At 44.3% G+C, this 15347-nt stretch overlaps 1 protein-coding gene across 2 annotated transcripts in view; it reads right to left on the minus strand.

Annotated features, from left to right (window-relative positions):
• Positions 1 to 10948: 10948 nt before the first annotated feature.
• Positions 10949 to 15347, minus strand: part of HSF2BP (heat shock transcription factor 2 binding protein) — a gene marked incomplete at both ends in the record, with an annotated part of 30202 nt that continues 25803 nt past the window's right edge. For both annotated transcript variants that reach the window (XM_080613252.1, XM_080613251.1), the window contains one exon: positions 10949 to 11157. In XM_080613252.1, the coding sequence (XP_080469378.1) occupies positions 10949 to 11157 (209 nt within the window). The remainder of the gene's footprint in view (positions 11158 to 15347) is intronic.

Here is a 15347-nt window from a genome sequence, read left to right on the forward strand (position 1 = left end):
CTCTGAAGGTTTCCGGGGCAGTATTACACACTGTCAGCATTGTTAAAGCTGAATAGCTAGGCGGCGGATCCGGGCTGCACAGGACATCATTGCTAGAGAGGCTTCCTGAAGGGGCTTCCTTACTGGAATGAGGGTGACTCACTCCTACTTAGCTACTCTTGTTCAAAGAGATTAAGCTTCTGCTGCAACAGGGTAGTAATGATGTACGGGAAAATCGCTCTGAAGGAATAAACAGTTACTGCAATAAAAAGAAGAGAAAGGATATGTTTGGGAAGAACAGCAATCGCCATCATTAGCTTCTTGCTGCTGAACAATTTCTGAGTGCACAAGGAGCTCTACATCTCTTTGTGTCAGTCACAGGATGAAGCATCCACTGCATTTTCCAAAATGCAGCCGCACCCAGCCAACCTGTGAAATCAAGAAAGCAGTCACAAGAGCACACATATTTCTGTATGTGCACGCTGGGGATCTTGCAAGCACTATGGCAAGCCTACATGGGCAAAGCAGAGGTAACCACCTGCCCATCTGCTGCGCCAGTTGTGACTATGGGTCCATTATGCATTACAGACACCCCAGAAGTCCCGTTTACCCTGCAAGCAGCTCTGCCTGCACACCTCCAGTGCCAGCAAGGTCTGCCAGGGCAGGCAAGGAGATCCCTTTGCTCACCAGTGCTCAGGCTTACAGTGTCTGCCTGCCCTTCAGGCTGGCCACCCTGTCCTTTGCCCCAGGTTTGTTACTAGGAAAAGGCATCCCGCACAAAGCTAGTGCCACTTCCTGGCACAGGCAAGGCTCTGGTGCTTTCAGCTGTCCTCCCAGAGTAAAGCAGCTCAGGAAACTCATTCAGGATCACCACTGACCCCCACCTGGGCAGACACGTCAGCCCCACCGACGGGGAAGAGCCCGGAGAACTGCTCAAATCCCAGGAATGTCTGCTCCACACCACTTGGCCACTCCGCCTTGCTGGTTGCCTCCTCAGAGACTTCACTCCCTCCTACCATAGCGTCATAGAATCATAGACCGGTTTGGGTTGGAAGAGGACCATAAAGACCATTTAGTTCCGAAACCCTTGCCACAGGCAGAGACAACTTCCACCAGACCAAATTGCTCAAAGCCCTGTCCAACCTGGCCTTGAACAGGGATGGGAAGTGATCCACAACTTCTCTGGGAAACCTGTGCCAGTGTCTCACCACTCTCACAGTAAAGAATTTCTTCCTAATGTCTAATCTAAATCTACCTTCTTTCCATTTAAAGCCATTACCCCTTATCCTATCAGTCAATGCCCTTCTAAAAAGTCCCTCTCCACATTTCCTGTAGGCCCCCTTTAGGTACTGGAAGGCTGCTCCAAGGTCTCCCTGGAGCCTTCTCTTCTCCAGGCTGAACAGCCCCAGCTCACTCGGACTGGAGAGAGAGGTCCTGAAGATCTATCCTTGTGTTGCACCAAAGGACCCAACGAGCACTATAACAGCTGTAAAAATGCCAGGAACTGTAGCTGCAAGTCCTCTGGTAAAACTCTGTGTATGCTGGGAATAGCAAGGGGTGGGTTGCACTGATCAGCTTTCACACATGCCATGGCTAAGCCAAGGTGCCCTTGAATCTGATTGTGGACACCACAGATCCTGCTCAGGAGGCAAGGGCACAGATCTAAGAACTGGGCTTTATTTTCCTACATTCACCATTTTCTGCTTTATGCTAATACAGTGTGACTGCCGCACTTAAGTTTGACCCCAGTGGTGATACAGCTACAGGAGGAGGCATTTATCTCTCTATGGACAGCTTCCAACAGCTCACTTGCCCAACCCATTCCTTGCTTCAGTGCAAAGCAAGACCGCGGTGGTGTGAAAGCCACTTATGTAGCTCAGTCAGACCTGACCTTCCCCATCTACCATCTACAACATTCTGCTCCTCCAGTCCTTTCTAAGGCCCACACCAGCCTTGCCCTCGGTGACTGCTGCCTTTCCCAACAGCAGCCCAACAGCACAGAAAATGAAAAGCACATGCACTCAAGAAGACTGAGCACCTGGCACCAGAAGTGCTTTAACTGCTGTCGCACCCACAGTAAAAATTATAGTCCTGTAAATTACATGCAGAACTGTAATTCGGTCAAAGTCTTTTAGAGGTGTCTGACAGAGCAAGTTACAGATTGTAAAGGTCATCCTAAAGCACTGGGGAAGTTAAAATCTGTATGAGCCGGAGTTTTCTGGTGACTTTTTATCAGCTGTAACTTGTAATTCACATTTACAAGGAGCAACTAGCAGTTGCAAAGGCTCCTGCATACAAATCAGGAAAATCACCTACAGAACAACACAGACATGGTCACATGCAGCTGCAAATTAGATGCTAAGAAAGGGAGGAGCAGCTATGCTTTGCTTATCCCTTAGAATCATAGAATCATAGAATAGTTAGGGTTGGAAAGGACCTTAAGATCATCCAGTTCCAACCCCTCTGCCATGGGCACGGACACCCCACACTAAACCATGCCACCCAAGGCCTCATCCAACCTGGCCTTGAGCACTGCCAAGGATGGAGCATTCGCAGCCTCCCTGGGCAACCCATTCCAGTGCCTCACCACCCTCACAGTAAAGAATTTCTTCCTTAGATCCAATCTAAACTTCCCCTGTTTAAGTTTGAACCCGTTACCCCTTGTCCTGTCACTACAGTCCCTAATGAAGAGTCCATCCCCAGCATCCTTGTAGGCCCCCTTCAGATACTGGAAGGCTGCTATGAGGTCTCCACGCAGCCTTCTCTTCTCCAGGCTGAACAACCCCAACTTTCTCAGCCTGTCTTCATACGGGAGGTGCTCCAGTCTCCTGATCATCCTCGTGGTCCTCCTCTGGACTTGTTCCAACAGTTCCATGTCCTTTTTATGTTGAGGACACCAGAACTGCACACAGTACTCCAAGTGAGGTCTCACGAAAGCAGAGTAGAGGGGCAGGATCACCTCCTTCGACCTGCTGGTCGCACTCGTTTTGATGCAGCCCAGGATACGGTTGGCTTTCTGGGTTGCGAGTGCACACTAAAGCCAGCTCATGTTCATTTTTTCATTGACCAACACCCCCAAGTCCTTCTCTGCAGGGCTGCTCTGAATCTCTTCTCTGCCCAACCTGTAGCCGTGCCTGGGATTGCTCCGACCCAGGTGTAGGACCTTGCACTTTGCATGGTTGAACTTCATAAGGTTGGCATCAGCCCACCTCAGAAGCGTGTTGAGGTCCCTCTGGATGGCATCCCTTCCCTCTGGCGTATCAACCGAACCACACAGCTTGGTGTCATCAGCAAACTTGCTGAGGGCGCACTCAATCCCACTGTCCATGTCACCGACAAAGATGTTGAACAAGACCGGTCCCAACACCAATCCCTGATGGACACCACTCGTTACCGGTCTCCAGCCGGACATCGAGCCATTGACCACAACTCTTTGTGTGTGGCCATCCAGCCAGTTCTTTATCCACCGAGTGGTCCACCCATCAAATTGATGTCTCTCCAATTTAGAGACAAGGATGTTGTGTGGAACAGTGTCGAACGCTTCGCACAAGTCCAGGTAGATGACGTCAACTGCTCTGCCCCTGTCCATCAGTTTCGTAGCCCCATCATAGAAGGCCACCAGATTGGTCAGGCAGGATTTCCCCTTAGTGAAGCCATGCTGGCTGTCACCAAGCACCTTGTTGTTTTTCATGTGCCTTAGCATGCCTTCCAGGAGAATCTGCTCCAAGATTTTGCCAGGCACAGAGGTGAGACTGACTGGTCTGTAGTTCCCCGGGGTCATCCATTTTCCCCTTCTTGAAAATGGGGGTTATATTTCCCTTTTTCCAGTCGTCGGGAACTTCACCTGACTGCCATGATTTTTCAAATATGATGGCCAGTGGCTTAGCAACCTCATTTGCCAGCTCCTTCAGGACCCGTGGATGGATTTCGTCAGGTCCCATGGACTTGTGTACGTTTAGGTTTTTAAGATGGTCTTGAACCAGATCCTCTCCTACAATGGGCTCAAGGTCTTAATTCTCACAGTCCCTGTGTCTGCCTTCCAAGACTTGGGCGGTGCAGTCAGAGACTTTGCCAGTGAAGACCAAGGCAAAGAAGTCATTAAGAACCTCAGCCTTCTCCAAATCCTGGGTAGCCAGTTCTCCCGATATCTTCCAGAAGGGGCCTACGTTGTCCCTAGTCTGTCTTTTACTCGCTACGTACCTATAGAATCCCTTCCTGTTATCCTTCACATCCCTAGCCAAGTTCAATTCTAACTGGGCCTTAGCCTTCCTCACCTGGTCCCTAGCTTCCCAGACAGCATCCCTGTATTCTTCCCAGGCCGCCTGTCCCTGCTTCCACCTTCTATAAGCCTCTTTTTTCCTTTGAATTTTCCTGAGCAGCTCCTTATCCATCCAAGGAGGTCTCCTGGCCCTCCTGCTGCACTTCCTTCTAGTTGGGATGCAACACTTCTGAGCTTGGAGCAGGTGATCCTTGAATAACAACCAACAGTCTTGGGCCCCCCTGCCCTCTAGGGCTGTATCCCATGGAACCTTACTAAGCAGGTTCCTGAAGAGACCAAAGTCTGCTCTCTTGAAGTCCAGGGCAGTGATCTTGCTGCACGCTCTTCTCACTGTCCTGAGGATCAAGAATTCGACCATCTCGTGGTCACTGCAACCAAGGCTGCCCTGGAGCATCACATTTCCAACCAGCCCTTCCCTGTTGGTGAGCACAAGGTCAAGCATGGCACTTCTCCTTGTCAGCTTCTCTATTACTTGCAGAAGGAAGTTGTCTTCCACACAATTGAGGAACCTCCTGGATTGCTTGTGCCGGGCCGTACCTTCACTCCAACAGATGTCAGGTTGGTTGAAGTCTCCCATGAGAACGAGGGCCTGTGAGTGTGAGGCTGTTCCTATCTGCCTATAGAGCACTTCATCCACAGATTCCTCTTGATCAGGCGATCTGTAACAGATCCCCACAGTAATGTCCCCCATCACTGCTCTCCCTTTAACCTTGACCCACAAACTCTCTGTCCCCAGAGAGACACCCATCCCCAGACAGAGTTCCATACTCTCCAGCCTATCCCTAACATAAATAGCAACTCCCCCTCCCCACCTGCCAGGCCTGTCTTTTCTAAAGAGCCTGTAACCTTCCATTCCAACTCTCCACTCATAGGAGCCATCCCACCATGTTTCTGTGATGCCTACTATATCATACTCCTGTAGTTGTGCACACATCTCTAATTCCTCTTGTTTGTTTCCCATGCTATGGGCGTTTGTATAGGGGCATCTGAGCCGAGCTCCAGATGAAGCCGGCTCATTGGCTGGAGCGGCTGGAATGTCTCCACATTGCTCCGAGCATTTATTGTAGGTGCTGGCAACTGACTGGGTGTGTTGAGATGAAACAATGCCCCCCTCTCCCAACACATCTAGTTTAAAGAAACGTTGATCAGCCTGGCAAGCCTCCTACCAAAACCTCTCTTCCTCTTCTTTGTCAGATCAGCTCTACCAGCCCCCAGTAGACCTGGCCTACTAACTAGGGTCCTGTATTCAAAATACCCAAACCCTTGACTATGGCACCATCCTTTTAACCATTTATTAACCTGGCCAATCCTCCTAGCTTTTTTAAGGTCCCCCCCCGTGTCCTGGAGAATTGATGAAAAGACAATCTGAGCTCCAGAGCCCCTAACCACCTCTCCCAGGGCTCTGTAGTCCTTCTTTATGTTCTCCAGGCAACCTCCCTTAACTTCGTTGGGCATGCATTGGCAGGGATAAAAGAGGAAACAGAGGCTCCTTATTCCCCAATAAAATCCCTTTTCCTCATCTCCAGCATCCTTGCAGGACTGGAAGCAGCAGAGGTGGTGAATCATGCAGCACTTGCAAGACTTGTAAAGTCTTATCAATTCTGAAGTCCAACTTGCGCTAATCAGTGCATATCACCAGTGCAAATGTCAACCCAAAGGAGCAGCAAAATGACTGGTGCAACCAGCTGAAATTGAATCATCTGGAAGTTCACTCGTGGCTGTATGACCAAATTATCACCCTTTCCCATTCTTACTTACTTCTCTCTCTTAAATAACCATAATGGGATGAAGTGTCGTGTCTTGACCTTTAAGTTCACCACCTTTGTCATTAGCTCCTGGGAGTGAGCCAGCATCAGCATGCAACCAACACCAGCTTCCCTCAGGAACTGGGCAGCTGGTTGCTCTTCTCATCCAAGATCTCACAGTGCACTCCAGAGACACCAGGCCACTCATGCTGCCATGCCTGCCACTCAGCATGTGGTACAAAGACACCATTCAAATTGGGCCTTACTTTCTTCTATTGAGGTTTTCCAGTTTCTTTTTGGCTAGGTCACAGTCCAGGCCAAAGATCAGCCTAAGATAACCACATGAAAAACTGGTGGGAGAGTCCATTACAAAGCTAAACTTAAGTTACAGGAAATACATTTGAGGGGATCCTCCTTAATTTCCCCTTTGCCTCTAATTATCATCAACATCAAATACGAAAAGCTGGTTATTTCCCAGGAGCATCAGCAAACTGACGTCATTTCAGTGGCTCTGTACACAGTATGTAAAACTGAAAGGAGTAAAGTTCAATTTTAATTGTGCAGCTGATACTGTGAAGTAAACAGGTACTTTCTTCAGAGGATCTTTAAAAGAGACTTCTAATCTTTTGAGACAGCTTGTCATAAGAACCAAATCTTGCTTTGAGTTATATGGGTATAAGTCTGCAGTAACTTTGATAATCTGAAAGCCAAAACCAAACTCACATTTTCTTCTTCGTTGAAACTCTGAGATTGTGCAACAGAGGAAATGGCAACAATGGACTAACTCGATACTTTGAACGCAGCTAGTGGAACTAGTGCTTTGGCTGTGTGAACTGCCTCTTCTCCTGCAAGCTTGTAATGCAGTTAATCAACTACTACACAGAAGAATCCCACACTTTTCAACAGGATCCAGAAAAAGCAACATTCTAAAGCTGGTGTATTCCAAAGCATAGTCTGCACACTTGATCTTAAACCAGTAAAACTTCCTAATGGCCCCCAGTTTCAGTCTGAAGCAAAACTTCACAGCAAAGTAAACCCAGAGATTTATAATGTGTATTGTTAACCAGTTTTCAACTGCAAGAGCACCTTACAGTGTCACATTGTGTTCTGTCTATCACCTGTTGTCCAACTTTGTAAGTGCAGCTTTGACAGGCTCTGAGTTTTTGGAGCACCACTTGCTATTTAAAGACTTTCTTCCATTCATAAACTGTCAAAACCCACATGTGTTTCAGGGAAGAGAGAGACTCAAAGGGGATCCACAGTTACTTAGCCTAATTTCTGGCACTAGCCACATGAAGACAAATTAAGAGTTTAAATGCTCTTCTGCTCCAAACAGGGATTTCTCAAGCTTATCAACAAACAAGATTCTAAAACCCTGTCTGTGAACAGTAGGGCAACCTGAAAACTAGCTCTGTATCTATTACTGCAAAATAGACACCAAAAGGAAGGATCCATCTCACCCAATTTTAGCCATCTAAACTAAGCAGTTGGCACCTTGTCTCAGCAAATAGCTGGACCTTTCTCTACAGCCAGTGGCACAAGACTCCCACTAATTTTAGGGTGGAGAAAGAAACAACAAAGAAGGCATTGATACCACTGATTGGAGAGTACAGACCATTAGTTTATGACAGATGCCAAGGTCTGGAAGAATCCCACCATGACATATCCAACCATATGCATGGGATATAGCAGATCATAGAATCACAGAATGGTTTGGGTTGGAAAGGACCCTAACACCATCCAGTTCCAACCCCTTGACACGGGCAGGGACACCTTCCACTAGACCATGTCACCCACGGCCCCATCCAGCCTGGCCTTGAACACTGCCAGGGATGGAGAAGACACAGCTTCCTTGGGGTTGCCTATATGGAAAGCTGCAGGCTTCATTTCCACAGCAAAAAGGTTCAACCAGTTGCAACATAGCCCTAGGCCTGCAGAGGAGCAGGAGGGGGCTGGTCCCCGGCTCCATCAAATGGGTGACTGGGGAATAAGGGAACCTGAAAAACAGCAAAAGGAACTAACAGCTCATAATGCAATCTGCAACTAGGAATGTCCAATCTATTTTACTATTTAAGTATGAGAAACCTTTATGAAATTTCAAACACTCTGTAATTAATGTTAAGGGATCAGGCTTATCCCTGGCTTTCATCCACTTGCCTTCAGCACAGCTTGACTCAACTGACCCCTTTTTTCTTTCCCCAAACCAAAAAGTATTATGAATTTGCTTCCCCTGACAACAAATTCCCCTCAAATGTTGCCTTTTTCTTTTCCATAATCCAAATAAAGAATTAAAGCTTTAGCATTGATTTCAGACACCTAGCCAAAGTAAATTTAGGGAAAACATACAGACTTTGCTAGAGACCTGTCTGTCACAGGTTCTTTCTGATGCTTCTGATATTTTTGAAGGTACCGTGTGTTTCATAGATGGGGTGACTTCTTCTAATTTATCGGTCTTGCATAATGAAGCGCTTAGTACATAAAAAAGACTTTCTCAAGGTCAGTGGATCATTGATGGCTTGATTCTGAATATGATTCTGAAGAAAAAGTTCTGGCAAACTACACCTGAAAATAAAGTCATCTGGGAGACATTCAAAAGCTTATCAGATATAAGCAGCTTGCTCCAGAAAAACTGTAGCGCCTCAAATCACCTATTTAGCATGGCTTTTAAGTGCTGACCATGCCAGTGGACACACAATTAACATGAACAGTCCTGAGCATTTTGTTTCCCAATTTCATATGGAAATGAGGTGCAATTGCATTGCCAATGCCTCTCATAACACTGAATCTATCAGTCAGCTCTCAGCAAAGTTGACAGAGGGAGAAGACTTCTCAAAGGTAATTAAAAGCTCCCTCAAGCTACCTGACCAGCTAGGATAACAGCAGAAAAGGCCTAAATTAAAACCTTCACAAGGGCAAAGGTGGCAGTGTAGTGTACACCTTGCTTGGCGGCAGCTAACCAGCCCATCACCACCACTTACTAACCTGGCCAAGAGCATCCTTGTCACTCTCAGCCTGTGCACTCCCTGCTGCTCCTTGGGTGGGCTTGGTTTCAGGGGAAGGGCTAGGAAGGACAGGGAAATTTTCAAGAAATATCTCAAATCCACAGGACACGAGGCTTATCAGCTCCTCTGCTCACAGAATTACTTTCCTTTTATTTACTGGCTTCCAAAAGTTTGATGAAAGACCTTCATGGGCAGATACCAAACAAATGGAAAGTGGATGCCCTTTAGTCTTTCTCAAAATTGAATGCTTTCACGAGTCGATATTCCAGGAAATTACCGATTATCATTTTGATCACTTTAGCATTAAACTCTAAGAGGTTTAACTAGGAGAGCAAGATAAGAAAACAAATCCAAAAAAAGCATGCTTTAAAGAAGATTTAAATGCTTTCAAAAATCTGCAGTTGGTAAGTTCGATGTATTCAATCAAACAAAGAGGAACCCTATGCAACCCTTTCATGTATGTGAGATCTGTATCTTAGTCTTCATCTCAGACAGTCCCAAATCAGACTGCTACCATCTGTAGCATTTGAGGCAATTATTATGAGTGATTTATTACATTTCTAACTCTGAACATTCATCATTCTGCAAACAGCATAATGGGAGATGACCTATAACTTAACTTACAAATTTTACGATGGTCTTCCTCTAAAACTGTCTGCCAATCACAATATTTAAATCCTGCAATGTTTACTTCATATTTTAGAATCACAGACTGGATTGGGTTGGAAGGAAACTTAAATATCATCCAGTTCCAACACCCATACCATGGCCAGGAACACCTTCCACTAGACCAGGCTGCTCAAAGCCCCATCCAGCCTGGTCTAGAACACTGCCATGGATGGGGCAACCACAACTTCTCTGGGCAACCTGTGCCAGTGCCTCACTAGCCACATTAGTAAAAAATTTCTTCCTAATATCTCATCTAAATCTATCGAAGAATGTTTTCTATACATTTGAATTAGAAATCCACACTCTATTTTGTTAATACAAAATTCACAGCAGAGGGTTCACAGCTAAGGTACAGGAACTTTAGTATGGAAAATGTTGCTACCACAGCATTGCATTTCTCATCTGCCATTTCGCTGAACAGCATCACCCAAACAGCTGGGTTTCTGTCACCACATGAATGGATGCTATTTTTTTCTAAAAAAAAAAGTGTAAATTCTACTAATACTAAACACGCAAATGTTTGCATTTACCATTGAGGTAAACGATCTGTACACAGAAGTTCTAAGAAACACAACAGTTGTGAGGGAATGCAGTGCTGCTCTTGACAGAGCAGCAGTTCATTTTAGCCTCTTCAGCACACAACCAGGTACCATAGACCAGTAATTCATGCCCTTTTTTCAGGGCTTTTGAAAAAACAATGGCTCAATTTCTACTACGCCTGGCAGCCACAGACTGGGTCAATTTGCAGTTTGAGTGAATCTGAATGTGAATTTTGAAAGCAGAATCCATTTCATGCTACAGAATTTAAGTTTTCTTTTATTAAAATAGAAAAGGTGAGAAATAACAACAATAAAACTGGAACTTGGGATGCATTCTGACACAGAAGAGTTGTGAAAAAGCACAAAGTTGGATCAAAAGGGTTACTTACCACTACAATAAACTATATATTAACAATGAAAGAAATTATTACTTTACTCCCTATATATAGCAAGTAGGTAACATAACCTGGATCATTTCAGACACTTGTTACCAGCAAAATCCTACTCAAAGAAATTAAGTCTGTCCCATCTCTAGCAGATCACCTGAGATTATATTTGGGCAGGCAAAACCCACTTTTTCCCCAAGTATTATTTTAGTTGGGCTACCTAATTTCTGAACAGGATTTTGTCAGAGAAACTTAGGCAGAGGCTTTTTTTCAGTCAAGCCCACCTCCAACAACTCTTGCAGCATAAAAATATACGAAAGACGTAAGCAGTTGATGTCATAGAGCTCTTCTATGCTTCATACTCAAGTATTTTAAGATCTTCAAGTAGTTCTTTTGCAAGTGCTTGCAGATCTGCATTGCGGCTCTTCGACAGTGCAATGATACGCTGAAATGGCAAAGTATCACGCATCTCAGAGGCTGACTTGGCCAATACTTCTGGCTCCAGAATCACAGACTGGAGGAGCCGCAGCACATGAAGACAAACTTCGGTATCTGGGTCTAAAAGTGGGGGAAGAAAAAATCCAGTGCTTACTCGAAGCGAGTCCAAAAAAGTAGCATTAAAGCTCTACAATGCCATTCATCATGATCCCCCAGACAGGGAATAACTAAAGTTTCGTAATTCACAGCTGCCATGTGGTGCAGGCTGGCTCTAGAAGGAAACTGAAAACAACGTCTTTGCCCTTCTCAGCAGCTTGTGCTCAGCAGTGCTTGGGAGGGAGAGATAACCAGGAACCTTTCTTGTTTCTCAAATGTTGGAAATGCTACAAATCAGGGAATTTATCAATTTGGATTTATCCAGTCAGTAGCCAAGAGGTACCGTTGGATGCAATCTGATTTAAGAGCAGAACAAGCTATGTTCCATGACTCTTCAGAGTTAAAAACCAGACCAACTGATCAAATCTGCAGTCAATCACCAGGCTTTTCCTTAATTTCTTTTTCTACAAGCCTTCAGATTTCTTCAAAGCTCAATAAAATATTAATCTTTTTAAAACTTTCTGGTAACCATGTATAACCTTCCAAGTGTTTAATTCCATCTACACAAAATTGAAATGGGTACTGAAGCTAAGCACTGCTGCTTAGGAATGCATCAGAGAAATGCAGCAAAGACCTTTGACTAACTTAAGCTAGGAAGACATAACTCTACTGTTAAGAACACAGGATGCATTTTTAATTACTGGAACATTAGGAGCATTGTATTTTAATTGCTCACAACAGTCCATTTGCATTTAGTTGTTTATAGCTTAATCAAAAGCATCTGGTAGAAAGCCCCAGTTTTGAACTTCTCTATTCTGCATATTCCAAATGAAAATGCGTAATATATTTTTATGGCTGAAGTAGTAATTTGCTCCACTTGCCATGCATTTTTAATGTGTTTGTCATTAGCATACGTAGTCTCCAGTAAGCTTTTGATAAAGCCTTGTGCAGAAATGTTGTGAAAAACTAATTTGGATCACTTTGTGCACAAAATCACCACAGAGACCAAAGTCTCACTGAAGGAGCATAAATGCAGTGCAGCAACAAACCACACTGTATTGAGTTTGAAGGAAGCCTTTGGTGGGATGAGGCAAATTCTTTCCTTTCCTATCTTATTTAATACCTAACACTGGTGACCTGAAAAAGGACTGAGGAGGATTATTCATTAAAGCATAAGGAGAAATGTTGAAAGCACCGAGGAGAGAAAGCAGAATATCATGGACAGTGAAGAAAACTATGGCTTTGGGCATAAACTTAACTGTTGAGATGGGAATTTTTAAGTAATCCCCACTAGCACATGGCTGAAGTACAATATTAAAGATTGTGACATCTGAGCTACACCCACAAGCCAGTCACTCACTCTCTCTTCCTCCATTTTCCATGACAAGTGACAGATGTAGGTCTTTTCTATCATACCTTCTTCCCTGTTTGAAGCATAAACCTCTGAAGAAAGGAATTCTACTTCCTCCTGGGAACCAGCAGAGTGGGGTACAGTCTTAGGACACAGGAATTGTCCAAAACCAAACAATAACATGCATTTTCTGTGCAATGAGAATTGTAGCTATTTGGAATACCAGACAACTTTAGACATTCAAATCAGTATTTTAAAAACCAAATGATTAGTGCTGCACACGCTGCAGAAGCGGCCATACCCATAGAACAGCAACTGTTGCCACCTGGGCTAAAGGCTCTAAGGAGTCTCTTTCCATCATCATCTCCCGCAGTACCTGCAGGTGCCATTTTCTGAGAAGTCATAATTCACGGAGAAATGCTGCAACTCAGCCTCACAGACAGCAAGGTTTTATGTCCAATGTCTTGGACAGCAACCCTTCTGAAAAAAACCTGGGTACAAGTTTTGGTTTTCAGATTTGTTCTGACCTAATCAAAATATGACTAAAAGCCTTTAATTCATCCTCCCATTCCTTTCATTTTTGTCTTCATGCCTGCCAGAGGTTGTCCACTTTCTCTGTACTTAGCATTATTTTACATTTATTGACCTTAAATAGCACCAACAAACCATAGCCCAAATAGGTAAGAAGAAATAAGATTTTGGGAGGGAAATCTATGTAGTTCATTACCACCTTTCTCTGTGTGACATTATTCCTCCATGAAATAAAGCCATTAATACTTTTAATGACTTGTAGTACTGCTGGGAAGCTTCATATATATATGATGTTTTAAATCCCTGGATAAAAAGTGCTTTGTTATTAATACTGTTACAGGCATTTCTGTTACTATTACTAGCAAGTGTTTAAAGGCTGTAGAAAGTAAAGAATTGATCAGGGAAGAAGTGTTAGCAGGGGAGCTAACAAAATTAGGATCTGTAGGAGATCAGGAAACGATTTCCAGCTTGACAAGCAAGAACATTTTCCAGTAAGAGCAAAATGGTTCTAGGAAGAATCTCCAGCAGCAGCCAGGGGAGCTCAAAGGCTTGAGTCACTCAAATGAAGAACAGATTAGGCACTCAGCCATATAGCAAAGGAAGGAAATGATCCAGTAGCAGAAGATGACTTAATATGCATTTAACCTCTGGTTGCCATTGTTTTGCATGTATTCTGAGATGCTTCAAGTTAAATAAATATATACGCCTTAAAATACGCTCCCTTAGGATTACATGTGGTTTTGAGAATACTACTTATTATGGATAATCATGTTTCCTAAGAGGATTAAAAAAACAACCCAACAACTTAGAAGTCTTTCTCTTGTCTCTCCAATCTCATTAGGGATTTTCGCTAAAACTCCTGTCTTAGGAACACTCAGAAGACACGGAAGGAATCTTCATTATTCAGCATTATATTTATTTCAATAGCTTCCAGATTTAGTCATTTCTACACTAGCTGAGTAACATTTTGTTTGAACAAGATCAAAAAAAAAAAAATCCTTTAGCTGTAATCAAATCACTGCATCATATCCTCAAACAACTAGCACACACATCTCTTCCACTAAAATTTCAAAACCAAAATCATTATTTCTGGAGAAAAGGGGAAGAAATCAAGCTGCTTGCCTCAGTTGGTGATCACAAGCGTCACATAAGCCTACCACCACCATAAAACGCTGATGCAATTTTAACAAGGTGTTGAAACTGCTGGAGTTTGCTGACGTTCTGCTAGCTGCCAGCACTACGGTTTGATGTCACTGACTTTCAGTCACTGACAAAAGCAAGCGATAGCGTGGACAGATTTTAGTCACATCTGTCATTAGCACCATGCTCTTAGATGAACTGTTCCCTACAGCAGGGTTTAAGTAATTGCCTTACATCAATGCTAAACAGCTTATCTACAATTGGCTCCGAGTTGTGTGAACTCAATTTACACGTGGCCATACCATTCCCTGGCCACCTGAATGCAAGATTTATTACCACTAACCTGTTTACAGCTATTTTATGTACAGGAGCAATATTCCAAAAGCTTCCCAACACTGTCATAAAGGTCATTCAATTCAATTACTGTCAGACTCTAGCATGGAAGGGTGACCTTCCACTCTCCTTTTCCTTTTTATGGACTTGTCAGACTACCTATGTTCACAGCATGTTCAGCACAGATAAGGCCACAGCTTACCCCATATAAGATCTCTCTGCATTGCCAAAGCTGGCAGAGCTGAGCCAGTATCAGCAGCAGCAGAGTTTTCCAGACATTTTTGTAATGCTGACAGGTTGAGGAGACAAGAAGTGTTGCATTAAAGATGCTATGTGGGGAAGGAGCAGGGAGAACAAGGCAAAAGGAAAACAGAGCTTTGCCGCTGCAATTCCTATGGACACAAATAACCTTTCTCTTTGCATCACACTTGCCCCAGCTTCTGTGTAACTGCTAGGTTTGCTTCAGACTCTGCTCACCTGGCCAGGTGGCTGCTCTCACATGCAGTTCAGCTAACCAGAATTCCTCACTCTCCTGCAGACCCACGCTTGTCACACTTTCATTTGGGAAACCCTTGAGAAAGATTGTCAGGGTCCGGACTAAAGCAGCAGTTTGGTCCCAATTTGCCCAACTGCTACTTAGGGGCTGTGAGTGAAAAGGAGCTTGCACAGACTCTGCTTTCCAGCAGGCGGACTTGTGGGTGAGCTATCAGATATGTTGTCCAGCTCCTATGAGTCCTAGCTTGGGCTTCTGAGGATTCCCACACTAGCTAGTAAGAAAAAAAACCGATGCTTTACAGCAACAGATGCATTTACCAGAGTTAAGGCTTTCTTACACTCATTCACAAAAGGAGAAACACTG

Source organism: Psittacula echo, assembly GCF_963264785.1.
Source record: "Psittacula echo genome assembly, chromosome: 3".
NCBI lineage: Eukaryota > Metazoa > Chordata > Aves > Psittaciformes > Psittacidae > Psittacula > Psittacula echo.